The sequence below is a fragment of the Podarcis pityusensis genome (genome assembly GCF_964106645.2).
Source record: "Podarcis pityusensis genome assembly, chromosome: 16".
Lineage (NCBI taxonomy): Eukaryota > Metazoa > Chordata > Lepidosauria > Squamata > Lacertidae > Podarcis > Podarcis pityusensis.
The window spans coordinates 28,999,439-29,027,425 of NC_138041.1; the positions used below are offsets into that span (position 1 = coordinate 28,999,439).

The following is a 27,987-nucleotide window of genomic DNA, read 5'->3' on the forward strand; positions in this document are numbered from 1 at the left end:
GTTAAGAACAGTTTTGGGTTAAGAATGGATCTCCGGAATGAATTAAGTTTGTAACCCGAGGTACCATTGTACTGCTACATCTGAGGTACACCTGTGCTTCTTTCTACTGCAAAGAGAGGGAGCCTGCGGCCCTCCAGGTATGCTGAACTATGTTTCCCATCATCCCTCACCACAGGCCATGATGACTGGCCCTAATGGGTTCTGAATTCCATCAATATCTGGAAAGCCAAAGGCTCCCCAGCCCTGATTCTATTGAATCAACACAGCTGCCTGCACTTTTGAACTTCCCTTGATGACATGACTATGGGCGCCGTCACTTCGATATTGATCACTCTACCGTGGGCTTAACTGTTTTCCCCTCAGAGGAGCTTTGAAGCTCACACAAAGAGGAGTCACAAAGGGGTGGGTGGGTGTGATGTTCGTGTGAAGGAGCCAGAATCGCTTTCACCACCTTCCATTCCAAGGGCTGCTGAGAGAGCTAAGGTACACATTGTGAGAACGTTAGGATGCTGTCCTGTCTTGAGTCAGGCCCTGGTCCGTCTGGTTCAGTATTGTCCACACTGGCTGGCAGCAGCTCTCCAAGGTCTCGGGCAGTTGCCATTTCCCCAGCTCTACCACGTGACGCTAGGGGTTGACCGTCTGCGTGCAAAGTGGATGGTCTGCCACTGAGCTAGGACCCTTCTGCCCAGAAGATTGCAGCCTCAGCTCCCCAGTCTTCCTCAGAAGAGCTTTGGAAACCTCAAGAAGTCACAAAGGTTGGTGTTTGCTGGCGCTGTATATTGATGGGGGACCAGAAGCATGTTCCACAGCTTGTGTGTGTGTGTGTGTGTGTGTGTTGGTGTGTACCCAGAACCATATTCACCACTGTATGGGTATTTGCATATGAAGAGGAGTTTGGATTTGATATCCCGCTTTATCACTACCCTAAGGAGTCTCAAAGCGGCTGACATTCTCCTTTCCCTTCCTCCCCCACAACAAACACTCTGTGAGGTGAGTGGGGCTGAGAGACTTCAGGGAAGTGTGACTGGCCCAAGGTCACCCAGCAGCTGCATGTGGAGGAGCGGAGACGCGAACCCGGTTCACCAGATTACGAGTCCACTGCTCTTAACCACTACACTACACTGGCTCTCTATATTGGTTACTAACTTCACCACTCTCTCTGTGTGTGTGTGCGTATCTTTTATATGTACATTCATACCTCATGTTATGTCTGCTTCATGTTATGTTCTTTCAGGTTACGTCCCGCAGCGACCCGGAAGTACCGGAAAGGGTTACTTCCGGGTTTCGCTGCTCGCGCATGAGCAGGAGCGGTGAATCACAACTCGCCCGTGTGCAGATGCGCTGCTGCGGGTTGCGTTCCTTTCATGTTGCGAACGGGCCTCCTTAACAAATCCTATTCGCAACCAGAGGTACCACTGTATATGGTAAGCCCACAGCTTCTGTGCATTTAACTTATGTGCATACAGCTTTACACACGGCAAAAAAATGGGGAAAAAATAAAAAAGGTGGTAGGCATCCAGGAAAAAAAGACTTTAACACTTGCCATCGGCTCCAATATGTTTTGACTGTACATGATTTTGGCTTTAAGTGCGATTCCAGAACGTAACCCCCACATAAGTTGTGGGCTTACTGTATTTATGTGTGCGTACCCAGGGGTATCTTCACCAGCTTATACACTTGTGTGCATGTACGTGTACATATATTACTGTGTACCCAGATGTATCTTCACCACTGAAGATGTGTCTGTATATAAATATGTGCATATTAGGGTGTACCCGGACGCATCTTCATCACTTCTGATGTATGTACATGTGTGCTCTTGTGTACCCAAGAGCATCTTCATCATGTGTATGTACTACAGGGGTGCCAACTTGAATAAAATATGGGGGGGGGGAGTAATCTGAGCCCTGCATAATTGATCAAAAGACGCGGCACACACACACCATGTGAATGGCAACACTGCCAACTTTGGGGATGCCTGGCCCCCTCACATATTTTATTGGGGTTGGCTCCTATACAGTCGTACCTTGGTTCTCGAATGCCCCAGAACTCGTACGTTTCCGCTCCCGGACAATCAAAAACCGGAAGTGAGAGTTCCGGTTTTCGAACATTCTTTTGGAAGCCAAACGACCCATGGGGCTTCTGATTGGCTGCAGGAGCTTCCTGCAGCCAATCAGAAGCCACGTTTCGGAAGCCGACCGGACTTTCAGAACGGATTCCGTTTGACTTCCAAAGTACAACTGTATTTATTTGCTCAATAAAATGTCTACACTGCTTGTTAGAAAAACGGAAATCCTCAAAAGCGGTTTACGAAAACGCAGTGGCGTAGCGTGGGGGGTGCAGGGGGGGGCCGGCCGCACCGGGCACAACATCTGGGGGGGGGCACGCTCACACTAGCAGCTCTCTGCCCCTACCTGGCTCACTCAGGGTTAGGGGGTGCAAATTACTTGCCTTGCCCCGGGTGCTGACAACCCACACTACGCCACTGCAAAAACGGCAAAACCGAGAGGGGGGAAAATAAATAAATATTGCAGCCGTGCTTTGAAACATACAGAAAGTTTTGGGAATGATAGGGACAGAACTACCCAAACTGTATAGAAATCTATTCATGTATGATACTACAGCGGCAAGAATGTTGCCCAAAAATGGAAAGATGAAGTCCCAGTGAAAGAAGAACGGATACCAAAACTTATGGAATATGCAGAAATGGCGAAACTTACCGAAAGAAAAAGAAACCAATACAACTTTTTTAATGAATAAAGGAATGGAAACCATTTACTGAATATTTACAAACTGTAAAAAAGATAAGAACATTGGCAGGATTATTGCAATAACCTACAGTTTTATAAGAGCGTACATTTAAAGTAGATGGATCCCTGAGCAAATTAAATTAATTTAGAATATGCAGGGAAATATATAAAAAATAATAATTAAGCAGCTGCTGGTAGGCGGGGGGGAGGAGGAGTTCTGAAAGGTTAAAACGACTGTAAAATTTGACTTCCGTGTGTTTGATGTCAAATGATATGTTGTTAGTTAGTGTTTAGTTGTTACGAGGGTATGGTATTGGTTTGTGTTGTTTTTATGCAGTATGTTTTTTATGTAGTACAGTGGTACCTCAGGTTAAGTATTTAATTCGTTCCAGAGGTCCGTTCTTAACCTGAAACTGTTCTTAACCTGAAGCACCATTTTAGCTAATGGGGCCTCCTGCTGCCGCCACGCCGCCGGAGCACGATTTCTGTTCTCATCCTGAAGCAAAGTTCTTAACCTGAAGCACTATTTCTGGGTTAGCGGAGTCTGTAACCTGAAGCGTCTGTAACCTGTATGTAAATTGTTCTGCAATAAAGCTTTAATAATTTTTTTAAAAAAACGACTGTAAAATTATGGAAACGTATAAAATGGGAAATCGCGAATAAAATGATGATGATGATGAAGAAACATACATAAAGTTGAAATTCCCCAAACTGGAAATTCCAAAATCATGTGCCTGCGTTATCTATCGGCAGGAGGTGCCTGCCCCATTATAACCCCCTCACGGAGCGCGGGGGGGGGCGACAACCCCTCACCCCAAACGACGCCTCCCCTCCCCCCCCCGCGCGCCTCCTCCTCCTCCTCCCCCCTCCCTCCCTCCTTCCCGCCCGGCGCGTGTCAACTCCAGGAAGCGCAGGGTCTATGTAGCCGCCTCGTCCGCAGCCGCCGCCGCCATGCATTGTGGGGCAGCGGCAGCAGATCCAAGATGGCGGCCAGCAGGAGGCTGATGAAGGTAACATCCGAGAGCTCGCCCGCCGGGCAGGGCCGGGGCGGGGTGGGGAGCGGCGGGAGGCTCTTCGCGGGCCGGCCGGCGGAGGAGAGCGGTCCCTTCCCGGCTCTCGAAGCCCCCGCTCCCCCGCTTTCCCCTTTCCCCCCCGGCTCGGGCCGCCGGAGCCGCTTCCGCTTCGCTCTTCCCTCTCTCTTTTTTCGCCTCCTCCGCCGGCGCCTGAGGGAAGCGTAGGCCTCGGCTCCCGAGAAGGGGCTGCAGGCCGGCGGCGGCGGCGGTAGCGGCGGAGGCTTCTCCTCCGCCTCTTCCCTCCTCACACCGGCGGCCGCGGCCCGAGAAGGGGCTCCCGCGGTGACTAAGCAAAGGGCGGGATGGCGGCGCCAGTGGCCGCCTTCTCCTCGCTCCGGGCAACCCGCGTCCATTGGGGCGTCTCCGGGTTGGGGGAGCTCGGGGGCCCCTCCGTCCAAGCCCGCCCACCCACCCCACTCGCCGGGCCGGGGAGGAGGGAAGGCGGCGAGCCCAGACCCCGCTTCGGATTCGGGGCGGAGTGTCGCCGGGAGTGGGAGGAGGTGGGTGGTGGCTTCCGACGCTACAAAAGAGGAGACTCTTTCGAAGTCGGTCCTTTGTGGGAACTGTGGAGGGGGAAAAAATAAAAAATATATATATCGTTATTTTTGATCCAGTAGGCCGTGTGGGGTGGATCTCTCTTTTCCTTTTTAAAATAAGAATGGGAATTCTTCCACGTTTCTCGCCATCTCCCTCTCTTGAGTAATCTGAAAACGGGTTCAAAAGTCACTTCAGGTGGGGATGGCTTTGCTGCCTCCTTCCTTTTTTCCCCTTTTCCCGCGGCCTTCCTTCAAAAAGCCTTCAGATCTTCCAAAGTTTCTTCTTCAGGCACGGGATCAAAGCGGTGGCTTTTTATTTGGTTCTGGGGTTATGTAAGGAAGGAGATCTCTCTCCCCCCCCCCCCCAACCGGCAAGGATGGGCAACAAAAGAGGATGGGTGGGAGCTTTGGAAAGCATGTGCCACAGTAACGGCTTGGCGTATACTTGGGAGTAAGTGTGACTACGTTAAGTGAGTTTGCAGTCCAAATTGGTTAGGCTTTTTAAGATGACACATATCCTGTGAATTAGTTTCATTTTGCCCCGACAACGGATTAACACTGTACTAGTCCAGAGGAGGCTATGTTGTTCCCCTGGAGTGATACAGTCATATCTAGGATGAGAGAGTGACGTTTGCTCCACAGCCTTCATAAACACAGATTAAAAGCTGTTCTGCATATGCATCATCAGTTTTTGCGTCACTATTAACGCATTCCTTTCACTAACTCGTATAGTTTACATCCAGATACGGCTTTTGCAGCTGTTGTAGCATGGCAGATTGTATTATAATTGCGCTGCAATATTTGTCGGAAAAAGGTGCCCCTTATGAATTTATCACAAGTTCATCAAATTCCCATTAGTGGCAAGCTTCATCATAGAAGAGGCATTTCTCATTTTGTTTTTCACAAGAGGGAATGCCTCTTCTAAGATACCTGTCATGCATAAAAGTTGGTTTTGTTTTGCTTAAGAGATTCTTAATCATAAACCTGAAGGAGCATATCCACCCCCCTTGTTCAGCTCAGACACTGAGGTCCAGCGCCGAGGGCCTTCTGGCGGTTCCCTCGCTGCAAGAAATGAGGTTACAGGCAACCAGGCAGAGGGCCTTCTCGGTAGTGGCGCCTACCCTGTGGAACGCCCTCCCACCAGATGTCAAAGAAATAAACAACTATCTGATGTTTAGAAGACATCTGAAGGCAGCCCGGTTTAGGGAAGTTTTTAGTGAGTGATGTTTTAATGTATTTTTAATATATTGTTGGAAGCCACCCAGAGTGGCTGGGGAAACCCAGCCAGATGGGCAGGGTATAAATAATAATTTGTTGTTGTTGTTCTGTGCATATGTAATTAGTTATATGGCATTTAGTCAATGAACTATGTTTATAATTGGGTACAGGCATAGTAAGGTTGCTTTCTAATTTATTTGGTGAGTAAAGTTTACTGTCCAGAACTTGGGAAATGTGTGGACAATTGAATAAATTATGTCATTGAAATTGTTTTAATTCTTCTTAGGTGCTGACTGGGAACAGATTTCACTTGGAAAGCTCTTACAACTGTATATAAATCCTAACGGTTTTACCATTTGTGTAATCAGTTTTTACTGTCAGCATGGCTTTAAGCTTATATGTAAAGCAAAAGTTGGGGTGGGTTCTTGTTTCAAGAAATAACCTGTTCTTTTAATTTTAAAAAAATACTTAAATCCACTCTCTCTGTATTGATATGCCAGAAATAATAGTCTTGTACTTTTAGAGGAAGAGTGAACCGCCCTGAGGTATATGGGTCTAGGGGGGGATACAAGTTCAACAAATAATTATAATAAGAGTATCTATTTTTCCTTGTCATCCCACCCGCACCACCCATCTGTCCTTAAACCAGTTATTTGCATGTTTTTGACTAATAGTATGCAGTTCCTAAAAAGTTTAAGAGGCAAATATATGAATAGTGACCAATCTGCACAGGAGAGAGTGCAGGACTTCCAGTGTATTTTTTGAACCCATACCTATGCTGGTAGGATTTACACACGTAATTATAATATTGGTGTTTTAGACCTGTAGAGATTGTAACTAGAGCTGTAGTTCTCAAGCTGTTTGCTGCATAAGGTAAATAAGGAATTTTGGACAAAATATAACATGCAGCTCTCCAGCATACGATGCTTGTCTTGATGCTGTCTACCAGGATGGGCAAATTCTTGCCCTAGGACTGCTTGCAGCCTTCTGCCTAAGTGTAGTTGTGTGATGAATCTGGAAAGAGATGTGGAAACTGGGGTGGGGGTATGCTTAAATGGAGCAATGAAAGTAGGGGGGGATCTCTCTTGTCAGTGATTATTTCAGGCCTCTTGCAAAAGAGATCTATCTCCTCTTAACCCCCTACCTGGTAGCACACTAGATGGAGAGGAAAAGGAGGAGGGAGAGAAGGGTGTGGCAGAAAGCTGGAATAACATAGGCCTTGCTCAAAACTGGTTGTGGCCCTTCACACTCCTGACAGGTGGCCCTCAGTGGATTACCCCTAAGGGAACATGGCCTTTGACAGAAAAAAGAAAAAGAAGGTTCCCTACCCTTGCTGTAAGCCTGAGCTACTGATGTTAATGATATAGATGTACAGAATGCTGCCAGCATGTATATACGTTTGTGTGTTAATCTTCGCTCACCGCCCATGCATATCTGTTTGCTATAGCAAAGGTGGTGGTGTAATCAGCATTTCCTTCTGAAGAAGGCCAAGAAAGGACATTATTCGTTATTGAAAAGGAAAGTGAAACTTTCATACTTATATCTGAAATGTTCCCCTCCAGGGTCTGTTCTTTGCTTAGTCTACTTCTCAGTTTAATAATATTTGAATGAAGCACAGATTAAAAATGTAGTTTTAACCCAAGTTGCTTTTAATCTATATACTCTATTAGAAGTTATTAGTAAATTGCCAATTATATTCCTCACTGGTTCTAAAACTTAAACATGGCTCATTTAATGTTGATTTCAGTGAGAGCTTCACAGAATAATAATTATCCGGTACCGTATTTTGTATCTGAGCCATGAACCACTTTGTCTATAAGGAACCCCTCCTTTATGTTTATTTAATTCTACTTGTATTTACCACTACTAGTCTGATATTAGATTTTGATCTAAAATAATGTTTCCATAATATGAGATAGCATCATGGCAGCGTAAAGCAGTAGAAATTCTGGGGACTGTGTGTCCTTTTATTGACTGGCTTCTGTAATTTGTCATTCCCTCTATTTTTAACTTGGTGGGCTATAGGTTCCACAACCCTGAATTAGATCTGGGCATATAGATGAGAATTAGGATTTTACAAAAGTAAATGTTGAATCTGAAAGAAAAGAAAATATTATAATAAACTTCCTGTCTGTTACAAGAGTTATCTTATATACACTCTTTTATATAGTATTTTGAAACAGACAGTTACTGATGAACTACTAAGAACTATCTACAGAAACTGAAATAACTGGAATTTATTGGAAAGCAGAGATTCTCAGGCCTTGTCATAGCAAACCTTTCCCCATGGTAAAATATTTTTAAGATAATTTAAATAGGGTGATTACATATTCAGACAGTTAGGTGGTTGACAGAAGTAAGTAAATTGAATATAAACATTAAGAATTGCCTTTTAGAGCATTTCCAGGATATATTTTAGTAGAAGGGGTGGGGAATCTGTGGCACCCCAGATATTGTTGGACCTCCAGCTTCCATCATTTTTTGCCATTGGCCATTCTGGCTGCAGTTAATGCTGCCTGGGTAATACTCCTGCTTTAAACAGTGAGTGGACATCTGAAACCTGGTTTTACATGGAATCTAGAGCTCTCTCCTCAAGTTTGTACTTGTGTTTAGAAGTTAATTCATTTTCTGAACACTAAATGGAAGTGGAGTCATCATTTCCCACCCTACCCTAGAGTGAGCTCATCCATTGCTATTTCAATAGCTTCATGGCAGGTGATTGTCTTAAGTGCAGCTTGTGTCTGTTGGAAGTGGTCTGTAACTGGTGGTAAGCCAGACACACTTCTGAAGTTTTGAATGTTTTTATTGTCTTCCATAAACACGGTTTTAACAATGAGTCCGTAAGTGACTGTGGAGGCCAGTTCTGGATCCACACGTCCTTCCACAGTGGGGACATTGGTTTCCGGGCAGGAGTTGATCACAGTGTGGATTTGCCAAGCATGCCTTCCTCTTAGCACATTTCTCCCTTTGTCCTGAGTTTGAGTGTCTTCAAAGGCCGTGACACCTTTGGTAAAGGCTGCTCTCCAACTGGAGCGCTCGCAGGCCATTGTTTTCCAGTTGTCAGTGTTTATACTACATTTTTAAAGATTTGCCTTTAGACAGTCTTTAAACCTCTTTTGTTGACCACCAGCATTACGCTTTCCATTTTTAAGTTCGGAATAGAGTAGTTGCTTTGGAAGATGATCATCAGGCATCCGCACAACACGTTAAAACCGTGTTTATGGAAGACAATCTTACTCGGCTACGAGTGATCGCCAAAGAAGAAGAAGAGTGTTTATTTTTCTTGGAGGTGTTGCTCATGCCAAACTAGGCTGCCACTCAGCAGCAATTCCCGCACCATAGGTTTTTTTATGTTTGTTTTTTGCCGATGAGGCTGTTCTGTTCAGTGTTCAAAATTAGCCAGGCACCAGGTGCATTTTGCACCTAGCTATCAGACTCTTCCGACCAAGTAAAGATGCCTGGAGTTGCATGCCTGGGGATGATTGGATCTGGACTATTTTCACATACTAATACCACATCCTGTATAATCCTATCGGTTATATTTAAGCTGCACAATTGGAATCAATTTCTGGAACCAAAAGGCATTTTCTGCGCAGCCTGAGTAGGAGCAGTCACCAATAAGAAAAAGAGGAAGGAATAGGCCAAAATATATGTGAACTGTCCCTGGATCAAGGGACTTTCCTTCTTCAAGTTCTCAAAGCTCTTAACCTAGCTCAAGGTTGTCATCTGAACTAGCTAGATGTTTAACTGAGAATCAGTCACACTCAGTCCATCATTTGAAAAATAAGGCTTTAGAGCTCTCTTGCCCCCAAATGGCAGCTAGACATCCCATTTTGGTGACTGTAACTTTGGTTTCAGGAGCCATTTGGCGCCTAGCTTATATATCTGAGTTTCCAACACGGGTTCTGTTAAGTAATAGCATCTTTTCACATGCGGATTGGGCAACCATTTTTGCCACAACTTTCTTTAAATGCTTTAATACTCCCCCCACTCCCACCTTAGCTCTGCACTTACGCTCAGTCTTGGTGGGCTGTCACACCCTGATTTAAAATAAACTAAAAATGATAGGATATCTTGACTATTATCTGAGGACTAGATGGCATATTATTGCTTTTGACTAACAAAAGTGTAGTTGGGTCATGCACTCCCTGATCTGTCTGTATGAACTCTAATTCTCATACAATATATGTAGTGTTTTACAAATAATATTTCCTTTTCTTGTATTATGGATTTAACTAGTAATTTATATCTCGGTACCAAGAGAGAGTAATTGAAATCTATACCATAGAATTTTGATGACTTGAATCTAGAGCATGGGTTCAGATAGAGGCTAACTAAAGCTATGACAAAATACTGGCCTTTCTGTTTTCAAGGCGGCTGCCTCTTTGGTTGATTCTGTTCTAGTACAGAGTATGACCAAATGTGGCCTCCGGTGTCCCAGTCAAACAGCTGCCAAAGCAGCCCCAAACTCCTGTTGCTAATACAACACAGTAACCCTTTACATTTGGGGGCAAATGGGCCAGCACGGTTCAGCTTTGTCAAATGTCATTTTACCAGGATGTAAATAAAAAAATAGTATCTTCTCCCAGAAATGACAGAGGTAGGATAATGCATATAGAAATTTTATTTGTTAATACTTCAGTGTAAGAGCAGAGAAAGCAGCAACATACCTAATGCTGTTTTACTAAACATTTCTTCAAACTATTTATTTATTTAGTATGCAATCATTTCCCCATAAAAATCGTTTGAAGTGCACCTTAGACCATCTGCACAAGAGTGTGGTGGTGTTGCTACAAGATCCTTGTTCAGTAAACGTAAGTTGCCCATGTAAAAGGACTGGTAGTGGCCTTGTTCCATTCCTTAAAAAGCTGTACTGTGCTGAAGGTCATGGGCAAGTCCCAGCATAGCAGTGTCGTTTGGCCACTGTTTTGCTATTGGTAGAGTCCTTCTGTCCAATTCTGCGAGCCACTGTCTCAGTGCTGTGTGTACTGATACCATATTGTGTCATTAGCATATTAAAATCTATACATTGTCCTAGTTCGGGCAAGCAGCAAGCCCCCACATGGCGGTGTGGGGCTAATGTAGGACTGCTGCAGAGCTCATAAGAAGGTACTATTTGCGTTTTCTGTGCATAAACCCCCAAATTCCTTTAAAGTGCTGCCACCATGGGAGTTGAGATGACCCCTCCAGAGCACTTCCATGAGAACCCAGTGGCCTTGTGTGAGGGCTGCCACATGTTAGACCCATGCCACAAAAAGGAATTTTTGTTTCTGTTTCTCATGGAAATGAAATGGACCACTTTCTGTTGGTGGAAGATACAGATTTACAGAAGATTCTTGGCTATATGAAACCATGTATATTATCTACCAGTTAAGGTTAGTGAAATGAAAGGAACTGCCCCATGTTTACAGCAAATCATTTTGTGGCATTAAAATGACACCAGCTCCTTAGGGAAATAAGTTTTTTAAAAACCCAAATTGTGATTTTCACTTTTTAAATTTGGAGTGTTCAGAAACATTGAAATGTTAACACAGTTGTCTTCAAATTTCTGCCTGAAAGGCAGGGAAATAGCAAGCAGGTTGATTTTAAAAAGTTTTTGCTTGAACAGCTACATAGTCAAACATTTACTCAGCTGAACTCCTGCATAAACTAACAGCGGCAAACACTCCCAATGAAACTAACTTGGAGCATTTGTATTCAGATCTTTTGTAAATGAGCTGTTGACTCATCAAGCTATTTATGTTTTAGCTAGTAACTTTTTCCTGTTTTAAAAAAAATCTGATATGTGTGTGTGTTTCGTTCGATACTCTGATGTGGTGGCACTGCACCAAGCAACTGGGCACAAGCTCACTAATATAAATATATAATAGTATGTTTAATTGTTTTTTAACAATCCCCCCCATGTTTTTATCTGTTCTTATTTTTATATGTAAGCAGCCTTGTGTTCCTGTCAGGGAAAAAGGCAGGAGACATATATGTTGTGTAGACCATAACACTGGGACACGTTGGGTAAAAATAATGACTTTAAAACTTAGTAGATTAGATTGAGAGTGGTGGTCCGTATATTCTTTTCTAACTTTATTTTCAGCTAAATTCTCACTGCCAGATACTCTACTGAACACATTATTTGAAAGCAAATAATAGAATTGTATGTAATAATAATAATAATAATAATAATAATAATAATAATAATTTATTTATACCCCGCCCATCTGGCTGGGTTTCCCCAGCCACTCTGGGTGGCTTCCAACAGAAGTTTCAACAGGTCATTGTTTGCTGTGACCCCCCCTCCCTAGTTCATTGTTTTAGCCCATCCTTAACGTTAGCTAATGTGCTATTTTTAAATATGCATGCCAGCACGAATTAACATTCAAATTTATGCAAAGTTAGATGGGCGTAGTAATATATGTCTGTCTCATTTGAAAATGCATTTGCATGGCTACTGCCACTGGGGGGCTCTGGAGTTAACAGCGACGTCATTGTTCCGAATCAATATCATCAATATCAGACAGTATCCTGACATTATAGTTTCAAGATAGCCATATTGGAATTATATGCCTAGTTAGGAAGCTGCCTAATACCAAGTCAGACCCACTGATCCATCTAGCTTAGTGTTGTCTACACTGACTGGCAGTGGCTCTCCAGGGCTTCAGACAGGGAGTCCATACAATATTCAGAACAGGGAATAGAATTCCTCCCCACCAATAAAATAGATGAAAGGATCTTTTCTCAAATTTTAATTGCAATAACTTGAGACTTAACTCCTTTTTGTGGAGAGGGAGAGGATATTCTGAATCACTTCTTATTGGGAGTGGCAACATATGGCCTCCAAGCTGCAAGCAGCTTCCAGTCATTTCCTTGTCTCTTCTTAGAATCTCACTTTTTTTCTCTTTCTTTATTTCTTTGTTTGATGAAAGAGTCTCGTTAGAGTGAAGGCTGAGATTATGATTGATTTGTGTATTTAAGGTTTAGAAGCAGGAGTGCAAAGTTAGAGCTTCTAGTGTGTTTTAAATCTAAATGTGCGCTCTCATTTTGAATATTTGAGCATAGTAATACTAGTTGGTGGGTGGAGATTCATTCTTTGAGATATGCTGCAGGATTTGTCTCCTGAAAAGGAAATGATGGGCAAAGTGCAGAGTGAAAGGTACATGAGTGATTTCAGCAAAGGAGGTTGAAGTGCTTTAATGGTAAAGATTACAAGCAATACTATATGCTGGATTCACGTCATGTTGTCACTCAGCGTTGCTGAACTTCTGCTTCTCTTTTAAAATTGCCCAATTTCCTCAAAAGGGACTGCTCTAATGTTAGCATCCATTGCTAGCTAGCTGCTTCCTTCTGATTCGTGACATATTTTCCACATGAAACTTCCAGAAGAGCATGTTGCCAAAGGCGGAATCTTGCCAACATTGCAGGTGGTGTAGGAATGGTTAACAAACAGAAATAAATGTGGTGGTATGTTGTTGTTGTTGTGGTTTGTTTTAAAAGCCACCAACTATTGAAAATTCAGTATGAAGCCAGAGAGACAATAATATGTGATCCCTGTTGCCATTATTCAGAAGTCGGGAGGCTTCGAAATGAAATGAAATAATGAATTTCAAAATGGAGGTTAAGCAAATAAAAATGGGTTACCGGACAAAACATGGCAGAGGCCTGGGTTCCACACCACCAATTTATCACATGTTGGTAGGCGGGAATCACTGGTGGTGTGGAGGTGCCAACTTCTAAACAAAACAAAACTTTGCTATGGAATCCCTGTACCACCCTTCCTCATCTTGCCTGCCAAAATCCCTTCACCATTCCCAGTGTTTCCTCTTTGGATCTGAGCATCTTCCCTGGACCTTTCCACTCCCCATCATGTGGACTCCTCTTCGAACACCCTCTTACGTGCCAAAGTAGCTGTTTCCCCAAATCCTGACTGCTGCCCCAGATTTCACTGCTATATTCCAATCTCATTCTTCATTGTCACTGCCACCGATTCTATGCTTCTTTCAGTTTCACAGAAATGTGAGCAAATGGAACACTATACAGTTATTGTGGCTTGTGCTACTAATTTGTATCAGAAAGGGGAAAGGGTGGTGCCCTAGTGACCATTAGTAGATCAGCCCCTTTTATGCTACTGAAGGCATTGCTTCCCATCTCAGATGGTTCAGTAAGATGTGGGAAGTCTGCTGTCTGCCTTTGGGATACCATGGGTGAGCTCCCGTTGGTCTGTCCCAGCTCCTGCCAACCTAGCAGTTTGAAAGCATGCCAGTGCAAGTAGATAAATAGGTACCACTCTCGCGGGAAGGTAAACTGTGTTTCCGTGCGCTCTGGTTTCTGTCACGGTGTTCCGTTGCGCCAGAAGCGGCTTTGTCATGCTGGCCACATAACCCGGAAAACTATCTGCAGACAAACACCAGCTCCCTCAGCCTGAAAGTGAGATGAGCGCCGCAACCCCATAGTCACCTTTGACTGGACTTAACCGTCCAGGTGTCCTTTACCTTTTTTTTACCTTTAATCTTCCCCAATGTGACCGCTCTGGCTTGGGTTAAATAGGAGTTTTAATTCAAAACACCTGCAGGGCATCAGGTTGTGGAAGGCCAGGCCTACAGATTGCTTTCTGACAACCAGGAGTCCCCTTTTCCTGTTCATTTTCAGTGTGAGCCTTGCCAATATATGTTTTTAAATATATATACATGCACAGCACAAGTGCTGAGTGAACTTTTAATAGCCATGTGTGAACAACTGAGCAGATACCATATCTGAAGACCATCCTGATTTTCTTTACAAACAGCTGGGCTGCCTTTTTCAGTGCCCTTACGTGTCTTATTGAGACCCTCTTATGGTCTGCACTAGCTTGTTTACTGCTAGGCCGGAGGCCTTGCAATGTTACATATCTTGACAGTGCTTCAGGCAAAACTCTGTATGTAGTCATAACTATATTGATAGGCTATCAACACACATAATGTTAAATGTGTGCACTACAAAAAAATTCCTTCCAGTAGCACCTTAAAGACCAACTAAGTTAGTTCTTGGTATGAGCTTTCGTGTGCAAGCACACTTCTTCAGATACACTGAAACAGAAGTTGCCAGACCCTTCTATATAGTGAGAAGGTGGGGAGGGGTATTACTCAGAAGGGTGGTGGGAATGGGTGATTGGCAGATAGCTGAGATGAGCCTGTTGACGACGCTTAACGACTGCAATAGGTCTTACAGGAAAAAGCAAGGGGTGAGAAGGTGAGAAATGGCTTTGTCATGTATAATGAGATAATAATATCTCATTATAAAAAATGATATCTCATTATACATGACAAAGCCATTGATTAATGAGATAATGATATCTCATTATAATGATATCTCATTATACATGACAAAGCCATTTCTCACCTTCTCACCCCTTGCTTTTTCCTGTAAGACCTATTGCAGTCGTTAAGAGTCGTCAACAGGCTCATCTCGGCTATCTGCCAATCACCCATTCCCACCACCCTTCTGAGTAATACCCCTCCCCACCTTCTCACTATATAGAAGGGTCTGGCAACTTCTGTTTCAGTGTATCTGAAGAAGTGTGCTTGCACACGAAAGCTCATACCAAGAACTAACTTAGTTGGTCTTTAAGGTGCTACTGGAAGGAATTTTTTTGTTTTGACTATGGCAGACCAACACGGCTACCTATCTGTGTGCACTACAGTGGTACCTAGGGTTACATACGCTTCAGGTTACATACGCTTCAGGTTACAGGCTCCGCTAACCCAGAAATAGTACCTCGGGTTAAGAACTTTGCTTCAGGATGAGAACAGAAATCGTGCTCCAGCGGCGTGGCGGCAGCAGGAGGCCCCATTAGCTAAAGTGGTGCTTCAGGTTAAGAACAGTTTCAGGTTAAGAACAGACCTCCAGAACAAATTAAGTACTTAACCTGAGGTACCACTGTATAATGTTTCATTCACATTAAATAGTAGTATGGAACCACATCTCCTTAAATATCGTTGTTTGTTAGCTTTTTCTAATCTGTTCCAATTAGGAAGACTTTTAAATACATTTTGATTCAGAATGGCTAATTGGTTTAGGATTAGGGAGGTGGAGACTATTTGTATTTGAGTTTCAGCTATGAGAAGCTGCTCTCTTAAAGTAACCGCTTAAAACTGAACCAATTGCTTTTTCTTACAAAGAACTGTGGGGAAAACATCTTTGTTGATCATTGCATGGCACAATAGATTGTGTACTTACGTTATATCTTGTTACTAAGGGCCAGGGGCTGGGCAGACTGCCGCAGGTGTCATCCACTGACAGATCTGGGTGACTTTGACTCATTTTTTGTGCTTAATAGCAGTCTGATCTCTTCAGTTGGTTCTTTCAGTACTGTAAACCAGGACTGGCCAGCCTTTGGTCTCGCAAATGTTGAAGGTTTTTAACTCCCATCAATCCCAGCCTGTGGCCAGGGATAATGAGAGTTGTAGTCAAACATCTGGTAGGCTTTAGGTTCCCTAAGCCTGCTGTAAGCATTTGACCATTTCATGGGCCTTTACCTTCAGTCTCATAGAGAACACTGCTGAGTAACGATTACCAGACCTTTCTTCTGGTTGAGATTTTGTACTTCCTTGTGGGGCAAGAGTCAGGTAGAAAAGGGCAGTTGTATAAGAAAGGAAACGGGCAGATCAAAACAGAAAGGAAACCTGAAAGGGAGCAGATCCTTTGAGTATTCCAGCTAGCATCTGTCTGCAAAAGCCTACCAAATTTTTATGATTGCAGCAATCAGTTAGTATTTATTTTGAAGTATATCATCAGCAAATAGGCTCGTTTGAAGAAATCCGTGATTATAATCTGGCATTTTTTCCTTGGCGATTTGAATTAACCTTGATACTAACAGAGTAGCTAGTTTCTATACTAAGGGAAGTGATTAGTCACACTAAAGGAGAGACTCAACAAAAACCTGTTGCCTAAGTTTCACATTCCATTGGCTGTTTCCTGCTTGTTTCATGTTTATTTCCATAGGTGTACAATAAGCTGTTTGCAGAGTGCCATGTCAGATTGGACTGAGCTTTGCACAGTTTTAGCAGTTTACTGAGACATTTTAAAAATAACTATACATTGAGCCTTACAATGAACTTCCATCAGAGTACTTTTTCATTTCATGGGAATGCAGCAAAAGTTGCAGTTATTTTTTTGTTATTGTGTGGGTACATCATGACAGTAGACACCAGTGGTAAATCCAGGTGGATCAGGCTTTTTTTTTTTTTTAAAAGTCCTGGTCACTCACCTTATATCTGCTAATGATTGGCTTTGTTGAAAATACATCAGGAAGGACCATAGCTCATTAGCAGAGCCTAATGCTTGCATGTAAAAGTTTTTGGTTCAATCCTTGCCATCTCCAAGGATTTCCCTTTGCCTAAGACCTGATAGAGCTGTTGCAAGTTTGAGTAAGCTAGTCCTTCTGAACCTGGTACCCTCCAGCTATTTTGGACTACAAGTCCTGTCAGCACCAGCCTGCATAGCCAATAATCAGGGATGATGGGAATTGTAGTCTAACATGCCTGGAGGACATCAGGTTGAGGAGGCTGGAGTAGACAATAATGGGCTAGGTGGTGTATAGTCTGGGAGCTAGAGTTTAAAAATGGGATGATTTCTATCTTTCCCCCCTCATAACCCTTGTCCCTAGTAAAATTACCAGTCACAATGTCCATTAGTAATTAGTAGCTGTCACTGAAAAACATTTTAATTATGTAAAAATAGAAGCCAAAAGTACATAGTATATATTTTAGGTCTATGGGTGATAAAGGTAAAGGGACCCCTGACCATTAGGTCCAGTCGTGACCGACTCTGGGGTTGCAGCACTCATCTCGCTTTATTGGCCTGGGTAGCCGGCATACAGCTTCCGGGTCATGTGGCCAGCATGACTAAGCCGCTTCTGGCGAACCAGAGCAGTGCACGGAAACGCCGTTTACCTTCCCGCCGGAGCGGTACCTATTTATCTACTTGCACTTTTGACATGCTTTGGAACTGCTAGGTTGGCAGGAGCAGGGACCGAGCAACGGGAGCTCACCCCGTCGCGGGGATTCAAACCGCCAACCTTCTGATCGGCAAGTCCTAGGCTCTGTGGTTTAACCCACAGCACCACCCGCGTCCCTCTATGGGTGATACCTAAGTACTAAATAATCAGATTAGGCCCCTAATAAAGCAGCTTGGTTATATCATTTACACCAAGCTACAGAGACTGAGAGATCCCCTGTCTTTAGTTCCACCAGGTTACCTGAACTGTTTCCTCGTCATTTCTGTAGCAGCAAAAATGTGAAGAATTGGCACCTGAGTATGTGTGTGTTTTCTTCCAATCTCCTCCTCCTTTCTCTTGTGTGTCACGCTTTTCAGTTTGTAAGTCTGAAGGCGAGGACTGTGTTACTACTGATCATTGTAAGCTGCTCCGAGAGCCATTTCAGTTAAAAGAGTGTGGTAAAATGCATTAAATAAAAGCAAAGGGTTCTCACGACTTTCAGGTAGGCTATTGCTAGAGAGGCCTGGCCAGTTTTCAAGGGAAATAAATTCTCCTTGACTACACAAACAGTGTCTCCTTAGGGAAGGGGAAGTCAGTGGACCACATGCTTTTGCTTCTGTAGAATCAGTCTGAATCCTTTCTGCATGGGATCTCATTTTACTGATGTGAGGGCTTCTTGCGTGGATGAGTGCTGCCAGGTGAATAGTTTATTTTGGGAAGGCTTGTTGTGATGAAGTTTGAGAATCTTTTTCAGTACTCTTCATCCCCTTTGTTCATATAAGTTTGGATAGCATGTCTTTCTATAATGCCAGTTGACACTTCCATTATGCCAATCTATATATACAATTATTGTTTGCTGGCATCTTTGGGTTTTGACAGTATAGCCAGTGTTTGCCTTTTCTTTGCTGTTTCTATGTGTTCTACTTGGGATCAGTGGAGAAACACCATACCAGGTCTGTTGACCTTTAGCTTTCAGCAAGTTTACAAGAAGTATTATTGCTATGGCAGTAGCAATAGCTGTGACCTACCATAGCTAAAGGGACACGGGTGGCGCTGCGGTCTAAACCACAGAGCCTAGGGCTTGACGATCAGAAGGTTGGCTATTCGAATCCCCGCGACAGGGTGAGCTGTTGCTCGGTCCCAGCTCCTGCCAACCTAGCAGTTCGAAAGCACGTCAAAGTGCAAGTAGATAAATAGGTACCGCTCCGGCGGGAAGGTAAACAGTGTTTTGGTGCGCTGCTCTGGTTTGCCAGAAGTGGCTGAGTCATGCTGGCCACATGACCCAGAAGCTGTACGTCGGCTCCCTCGGCCAGTAAAGCGAGATGAGTGCCGCAACCCCAGAGTCGTCCGCGACTGGACCTAACTGTCAGGGGTCCCTTTACCTTACCATAGCTAAGTTTGCACCTGTCTCTTCGTGATGAAACTTCCCAGTCAGTGTACCTGCTACTAGATTATGGCACGACACCATAAGTAAGCAGGCACACTGGGGCAACTTAAGTATGACGGCATTTCAAAATTTCTTCAACCCAGTTCAGAGGACATGTGCTCTCTAGCAGTGTTAGAAACTGAGGTATGAAAGCTAGGAGTTAAATGGCACCTTAAACCTAGGTTATGGGCGCAACAACAGACTGTCTAGGTGCGCTTTTTTATAAAGAATACAAAGCTGAAAATGAATGAACTGCAGCTAAAATCTTATGTTCATTTCCCACATGGTCTAGTCCTCATCTGAAGACTGCAGAAAACAAAGCCATGCTTCCCTTGCCCCCCTCCCTGATATTCTTAAGAGGGTCTCTTCAGAGAGTGGCTGGAAGTGAGGAGGCAGAAAAAGGCCCTCCTTTCCTTCCACTGTGCAGTTTTAATTGGAAATCTTAGGTGCAGTACTGCGCCCAGAGCTCAGAAACTGCTCGCACTAATGAAATTCCCTGTTGCAAAATGCACCTACAGCAATGGGAGTTTTGAACGCTGTTCTCAAGATCCGAACATGCAGGGAATAACATTGGAGAATGTAATAGCAGTGCTGCTTCGTCAGAATGTTGGCATTGCTGAGTAACACTCTTGTGCAATACCTCTCGATTAAACATTTTTTGAAAAACAAATGCAAATGAAAGTTGCCTCCCTCCCCAAACCATAAACTTCCCTGTTGCCCAGCAGGGCTGAATGTGGTGCTCTCTGGGGTATTGTTGGAGGACGCCAGGATGATATTCCTAGGGGACTTCAATATCCACACAGAAGATACTGAGCCAGCTAGAGACTTCATGGTCTCCATGACAATTATGGGTCTCTCTAAAATGCTCATTGGTCCAACATATCAGGCAGGACACGCCTTTGATGTAGTCTTTTTCCCAAGTGATATGAGGAATGGACTGCCCCCTGAGACTGATGGAACCTGATGTGTTCTCTGGGGCTTTTATTTTTCTCTTGGTGTGTTTAAATCATGATTTATTTATTTTTTACTTTTTGAACAAACACTGTCCCCCTTTTCTTTACAAAAAAAATAAATAAATCCAAAAGTGGGTTACAATTGCAATAGGTTAAATTAATTATTTAATAACTGCATTGGTTTAAAACAGTCAAACCTGCTCAATAGGTAATCTTCATCTCTTGGTTTTGGCCTTAGGCAATATACTGTGTTGCAGTATGCTGATATAATTCTGACATATGCTTCGTTCTTCTATGGGTTACTGCATTTGGGGTATGTGAAGCACTTTCAAGTCTCAGTAATTTTAGTGGGAGTACCTGCTGTAGTCTTTCTGATTGAAAATAGTGGGACTGAAAGTACATTATTTTTATCAGTAGTGGTATTTATTTTATTTTATATCTGACACAAATTAGAGAAATGTAAACAGAACCTCCTCTCAGCATAGCCATGAAATGTAACCTGCCCAAAGTAAGAAGAGTGATGTTCAGCAGTTGATTCATTTTTCAATCCCCATCCACTTAATACGAAAGGAAAAAAGTAATGTGTGTTTTCCTAAACTGTTAACTGTTTTCTGGCTTTTCTTTCTAACATTCTTTTTTTTTGTTATTCTTGATTTGTAGGAGCTTGAAGAAATCCGCAAATGTGGAATGAAGAACTTCCGTAATATCCAAGTTGATGAAGCTAACTTATTGACTTGGCAAGGGCTTATTGTTCCTGTGAGTGTGAAAGCAGCTTTTTTTGGTTCCAAAAGTGCTACTGAGGTCGTTTGCACCTGGTGATAATAATAAATAATAATTATTTTATTATTTATACCCCGCCCAGCTAGCTGCGTTTCCCCAGCCACTCTAGGCAGCTCTCAGCATATATAAGAACATAGTAAAACATCAAACATTAAAAACTTCCCGATACAGGACTGCCTTCAGGTGTCTTATAATAAAAGTCAGATAGTTGTTTATTTCCTTGACATCTGAAGGGAGGGTGTTCCACAGGGAGGGTGCCACTACCAAGAAGGCCCTCTGCCTGATTCCCTGTAACCTCACTTCTCGCAGTGGGGGAACCAGCAGAGGACCTTTGGAGGAGGACCTTAGTGTCCGGGCTGAACGATGTGGGAGGAGACGCTCCTTCAGGTATACTGGGCCAAGGCCGTTTGGGCTTTAAAGGTCAGCACCATCACTTTGAATTGTGCTTGGAAACGTACTGGGAGCCAATGAAGATCCTTTGGGACTTGTGTTATATGGTCCTGGCAGCCACTTCCAGTCACCAGTCTAGCTGCCATATTCTCGATTAGTTGTAGTTTCTGGGTCGCCTTCAAAGGCCCCACATAGTCAGTAGTCAAAGCAGGAGATAATCAGAGGATTCACCACTCGTGACAGTCTACAGGCAGGTAGGGTCTCAACTGGCGTACTAGGTGAAGCTGGTAGACCTCTGCCCTGGAAACAGAATTGACCTGCACCTCCATGGACAGCTGTGAGTCCAAAATGACTCCCAGGCTGTGCACCTGATCCTTCAAGGGCACAGTTACTCCATTCATGACCAGGGAGTCCCCCACACCTGCCCGCCCCCTGTGCCCCCGAAACAGTACTTCTATCTTGTCAGGAGTCAGCCTCAATCTGTTAGCTGCCATCCATCCATCCATCCTCCAACCACCTCCAGACACTCGCACAGGACCTTCACTTGTTCAGATTTGAAGGAGAGGTAGAACTGGGTATCATCCGCATACTGGTGAACGCCCAGTCCAAACCCCCTGATCTCTCCCAGCAGCTTCATATAGATGTTAAAAAGCATGGGAGAGGACCGATCCCTGAGGCACCCCACAAGTGAGAGCCCAGGGGTCTGAACACTCCCCCGCAACACCACTGTCTGGACGCAGCCCAGGAGGAAGGAGAGTGCTCCCAGCTCTCAACTCCTCTAGACGGTCGAGAAGGATGTCGTGATCAATGGTGCCTAAGGCTGCTGAGAGATCCAGTAGAACCAGGAAACAGCTTTTACCTCTGTCCCTGGCCCACCAGAGATCATTGACCAGCGCAACCGCAGTTTCAGTCCCATGATGAGGCTTGAATCCCGATTGAAAGGGATCCACATGGTCCACATCCTCCAGGCGTGCCTGGAGTTGTTCAGCAACCACCCACTCAGTCACCTTGCCCAAGAATGGATGATTTGAGACTGGGCAATAGTTGGCCATATTGGCCAGGTCCAAATATTTTTTTAAAAGAAGCGGTTTAATAACCTGTCCACATCCTCGAAGGTAACAGATTGGAATTGATCCCACGCAACTTGACCAGACAGGACTCTAGCACTTTCCTGCCCTGGCCTCACTACCACAGCGGAACCTACCTCTTCCCGAATCTGAGTGACTTTATCTGGAAAAAAACTTTGCAGAATCTTTGCAGGAGATCTTGGGTTCTTCACCAGACCCCAATGATGAAGGTGGTTTTGTTAGATTGCGGACCACCTAAAGAAGTCTCCTGCTGTTTCCTGTAGATGCAAAAGAGGCGGCGAAGAAGGTCATCTTCGCCATTGCGTTCACCACTTAGTAGGCTCAACGTTGAGCTCTAACCCGTGTTCGGTCCAATTGGATAGTTGCTTAATGAAAGCAACAACAAATGACTGTTCCCACTTAAAATTAGGCTGCCAAAATGAAGAAAGCTAACCAGGAAAGGACATGTGGGGATGGGCGGTGAGCTCAATCTCATCCTGCTGCTAAAAACATCCCTAAGCTTTGTGTATCTTCAGAGGCACCCTGTTCTTCTGCCTGCCCATCTTTTGCATTGATAAACTTGATGTCTAGCCGCTCCTGCCTTAGAGGCAGGATGGCTAGAATTTTAAAGGTTACTGAATCTATGAGCACACAGTTGGTGTGGATCCAAAAGAGGGGGGATTTTCCAAGATGTTTTCCTTTGTGCAGTAAGCCTCCCTCCATCCCTTGGTTTCAGTTGTGATTTGCCATGTGGCGTTCTCAGTCAGCAACACAAGCACCTAAGCCTCTTGCGTGGTGCAGGGCTTTCTGAGTTCTGGCCATTGGATTCGCCTCCCTGAAGAGAAGAGATGTTCCTGCGTAATTTTTAATCCCTCCCCTCCCATTTTTAAATGATCTCAAACTGCGTTTGCCTTCTGGTTCCTTGCAGCCACTGTTTCCATGGATTCATTAGTTCATTTGTTCTTTTAACTGGTGTTGCTCTTGAATGCAGGTTTCCTTACTGAATTTTAAACTTCAGCTTTAGGGAAAGTTTGGTTTTTAACACAATGTTTCAGACCAGTGAGGTGCAAAAATGGCAGCCGGCTTTTGTGTCTATTGAGTGCCACGCGGCCTAGGCACCCAGCTCTTTCCCTGATGCTTTTATTTCCTGGTAGAGAGAATGCTGTTATTGCAGCAGCGTCAGGGAATGAGGCAGAGAGCATGAGCTAGTAGTGATCAACAGGGAGAGAAGCAGGAGGGGAGAGGAGTAGAAAGAGCCAGGAGGCATATAGTGAGTGAGCCAGAGGGACAGCATGGTGTGGGTGTACTATGAGCAGGGAGAAGGCTTGAAGTGAAGGAGGGTAGGATGTGCTAGAGGGATACTCATTACACAAACCACACATCGTAGAATGGAAGCATGTGGAATTGTGCCCTTCGTTGTTGTTTTTTAACTGCAAGGGTATTCTATACACAAGTCGGATTTATGGGGTGCTGCTCCAGAATTGGTCCTGTTCCCACTCACCGCAGAACTAGCCTTTGAAGGAAAGGGTATTTGGGCTGTTCTGAAGCGGCACCCCAGAAATCTGATCTATGGAATATCCTTCTTGAAGGCTTGACAGGGAGTGACTACCCTTTAGACACCAAACAAAAGCTGTTCCAATCCCCAGGTCATTCAGTGGATAATTGGCGGCTCCTCATTGCTGCTGTTGGATTTTTGCTGTTTTTTGTTTATCCCTCCCATCCTCGCTGCTATTATATTTTTATTACGTATTTGTATGTTATTGAAAATGAGGTTTTATCATGGTAAGGCAGTGGGGGAAATAAATGTGTCCTTGGGTGGGGAGAGAGCTTCAGTGATAGCCAGGAAGGCAATTCTAAAAGTGGGTCAAGCTACACGTGGCGGAATAGAGGGGCATGGAAATTCTCCATTCCCACACTTAAAGCTTTCCTTGGAGGGAGGCAGCGGTGGTGTTTTTCCAGTGACAGCAAGTTGCTTTGAAAAGCCTTTCTCTTGACCCCCCTGGCCTGCAGTTCTCTTGCTGGTTTGTTTTAGCAAGCCACAGCTTTTAGAGTTCAATACAAATCTCCCAAGTTCCAGTTCATTCTGCAAAGCACTGTCCTGCATGTTGCTTCTAGTAGCCGACTTCATCACTAGACTCCTCCTTATCAGCCTGTGGCATCTTTTCTGTGACACATAACACAACTCCTGGTATATTGATTTTGAATCGTTCATATATTAATGTTTTTATGAAGGAAAACAATATAGCCATCCATTTTGTGGGTGATTCCTCTGAAATCTACCCATCCCGTATTGAAGTGTTCTTAATATCTTCTCATTCCAGGACAATCCTCCGTACGACAAGGGTGCGTTCAGAATCGAAATCAACTTTCCAGCAGAGTATCCATTCAAACCTCCCAAGATTACATTTAAAACAAAGATCTATCACCCTAACATCGATGAAAAGGGGCAGGTTTGTTTGCCAGTAATTAGTGCTGAAAACTGGAAGCCAGCCACCAAAACTGATCAAGGTAAGACTTCCAGCAGATGGCCATGGTTTCTCTCAGACTAATTTATATTTGTAGTGGGAATTTAAGTAGAGTTAACTGTAAAAGGTTTTGTTTAATGAGGGTTTTAGTTCTTATCTACAGTGGGTGGGATGCAGGTGCCACAAGGGATGGCATACAACATCTGACCGTAAACCCAAATAAAACATTGGCTGTACCATGGTTACTTTGACAGCAGCAGTTCTGTAATAATAATAATTTATTATTTATACCCCGCCCATTTGGCTGGGTTTCCCCAGCCACTCTGGGTGGCTTCCAACAGAACACTAAAATACAATAGCCTATTAAATATTAAAAGCTTCCCTAAACAGGGCTGCCTTCAGATGTCTTCTAAAAGTAGTTATTTTTCTGTTTGACATCTAATAATAATAATAATAATAATAATTTATTATAATGTACAAACTCTTTATTGAAAGCTGGGAGAAAGAAAAAAGGAACTGCAAAATAAACCTGGGAAAAGGACACTATCGCTGCACAGTCATGAGATTAATTCCCTATTTTCTCAACTTATTTCCCAACTTATCTGGTCAGAAATACAAGCAGACGTTGGACCCTTTTGGATGCAATAACACCAGCTTGCCAAATCATTGCTGAGCAAGCCCAGAATGATTGTCGGGTTTACACCCCCATCCCTTCGTGTCCCAGCTTCAACCCATCAGTGTTTTGGGTTGAGGTTTGGAAGTTCAATTTCTCGTGGGTTTTAATAGCTTTGTTTATGTGGTATTGGTAGCACCTTTAGCGGGAGGCCATGGGCAATTGAAAACCTCTGCTGGTTTAAAAGTAAAAGAAACCAATAGGCTTGGGTGTACCGAAATACTCTTTCCTCCCCCAGCCCCGCTCTCACGCATCAATACTGACATCTTCCGTGCTTTCTTTCGGCAGTAATCCAGTCCCTCATAGCACTGGTGAACGACCCCCAGCCCGAGCACCCACTTCGGGCCGACCTAGCCGAAGAATACTCTAAGGACCGTAAAAAATTCTGTAAGAACGCTGAAGAGTTTACAAAGAAATATGGTGAAAAGCGACCAGTGGACTAAAAAAAAAAAAAAAAAACCTGACAGAGTTGATGTCAGCCATGTGTGATAGAAGATCTGGAGCAGTGCATTTCAGACACACCACAAAGCAGGACTCTATGGGAAATTGACAAGTGCCACCTCTCGGTGTTAACTTGTGGCTGTTACTAACTTTCTACAGTTTCTTAATCAAAAGTGGGCTAGGTAACCTGTAAAGAAAGGATTAAAAATTTAAGATGTTCTAGTTCTGCTTTCTTTGTTTAAAATCACTGCTTCAATATACTTTTAAAGGATGCTGTTTCTCTTTTTTTTTTCCTTGTCAGAATTTATCAAAAATATCGTAGACTTATAATCTGCCCTTAAAAGTTCAAAAGGTTGTGGCTGTTATTTCTTATTTTCCTTACAATTCCTTCCTCCCACATTTAAGTTTTTCCCCTTATCCTTCCCTCTCCTCACCCAAAAACACCCCCCCACCCCAAACAAACAAAACCCCACCATCGCACTGATGTCTTAGCAAAATTATCTCTTTGTCCTGGCAAAAGAAAAGAAAAGAAAGAGTTGAATGTTTGGCAGTTTTGCTTTCTTTATCCCTCTTTAAAATGTTGCACTGTGCTTTGTGGAACTTGGTCTCAAGTTTCTCTTAACTCCAGTTTGTAACATAATAAAATCTACCACATGTACTCCGTAAAATAATCAGAACCGAGCCTAGATCTCGTGTAAATTCGGCTGATGTGACTACAATAATGTTTATTAAATGGGGAACTCCAAGCTTTGTGTGCATGAGTGAATTACAGTATGACTTAAGTCCTGTTTCTGAGAAATTTTTGATACAGGATTTTCTGTAGCAAAAAGGAATAGTGGGATGTGATGATTTTTTTTTTTTAAGATTTATTTTACACTTCTATTCTTAGTATCTATGCAGACTATTAGAAGATTTAATTATTCGGAACAGCATTGCAATGGGGAAATTTGCAAATTAGGGACCAAGAGGTACCAAAATGGAGGGGAGGAAAAACAAAGTTCCCCCAGCCAACCCCCGCTTTTTCGGGAGGGTTACAGAAGTAAAACGTCATGCAGTGTTAATTTCAGAAAACAAATTGCAAGTCATTGAACACAGTTTCCATCTAATTACCCCTCTCCTGTGGAATTTACCTTCCCGTAATGATGGATTGTCTGATTGTTACTGGAAACACAAGAAATTTCGGTTCAGCAGTAAGTGGCCAGGGCATACATACTGCCATTCATAAAATTCTTACGTGAAATTCGCCGTTCTAAAATTGAGCTGTAATCATTTTCAGGGGTCAGCCAAACTTAAATGCATTTCTTTCTTTTTTTTAATCCCAGGCATTTCTTCTCAAGTAAGGTGAAGTTCTACCCCTTTATAACTTGAAACAACACCCTTCCGGTTTCATTTTTAGTGTTTTAAAGTTTAGGATACCCTAAGATGCGATCTAGCCATGTGACCAAAAGTGGCTTCTGAGCTGCTGAGTTTTAAACGCCTGGTTCGAGTGAGCATTTGGACCCCCATCCCTGTGGAAACTTAGTAGAGCGCAAGTAGAACATATCATATTCTATTTTGCAGGAACTTGCATTAGTAAACCTTTCCATGCCCAGGTGGGTAATTGTAAGGAGTTTGGAAGTAGGGCTTTGCCTTTGCTACATTTTAGGGCTAACGTACGTCAGGGGAGCAGTAGAGTAACCTTTTGGATTTTTAATGTTTTGTGTATACCCCTCTCTCCCCTCCTCCTCCCCCGCTCCCAACTTTTGATTTCAAACCGTAAAAGATTGACAGCCAAGTACCTCTCTGTTGAAAAGTAAAAAAAACAAAAAAAAGTTTTTTCTTTTATAAGTTGGGATATGAAGCATCTCTGTTTTAAGTGTTCTTAGACAAATTCTTTGGTAGGCGATTAAAGTAAAACAAAAAACAAAAAAAACTACCTTTTACTTAATGGACACTTGCATTTCCTTAAGTGTGTGTGTTCAGGCTTGGTGACCAGCACTGTCTATTTACCAAAATTTCCACAATTTTTTTGTGTCTTCATTTGCAGAAAGTTGGTACTGACTTTGTTTCATTCACGCTCACGCAGATTCAAAATAAACAAAAAAAATTGCCAAATTTCATCTGTCAAGCTGAAGTGTATGTAAATCCTGCATCGCCAGCGCTTCTCACTTGAGCCCCGTTGGGTTTTCACTGCCAGTCGCATCCGTTAGCATGGTTAGCCCCCTAGTTCTGTACACGCACAGCTCTCATGTTATCCGTCACTCTTGTTAACGT

General features: G+C 43.5%; 1 protein-coding gene across 1 annotated transcript; it reads left to right on the forward strand.

Annotated features, from left to right (window-relative positions):
* Positions 1-3,689: 3,689 nt before the first annotated feature.
* UBE2L3 (ubiquitin conjugating enzyme E2 L3) lies at positions 3,690-27,828 on the forward strand. The gene is made up of 4 exons (XM_080985391.1): positions 3,690-3,760; positions 20,579-20,674; positions 24,477-24,663; positions 25,582-27,828. Exons 1-4 carry the CDS (start codon positions 3,734-3,736, stop codon positions 25,734-25,736), a joined length of 465 nt encoding a protein of 154 aa, XP_080841517.1. The 5' UTR covers positions 3,690-3,733; the 3' UTR covers positions 25,737-27,828.
* Positions 27,829-27,987: the final 159 nt, after the last annotated feature.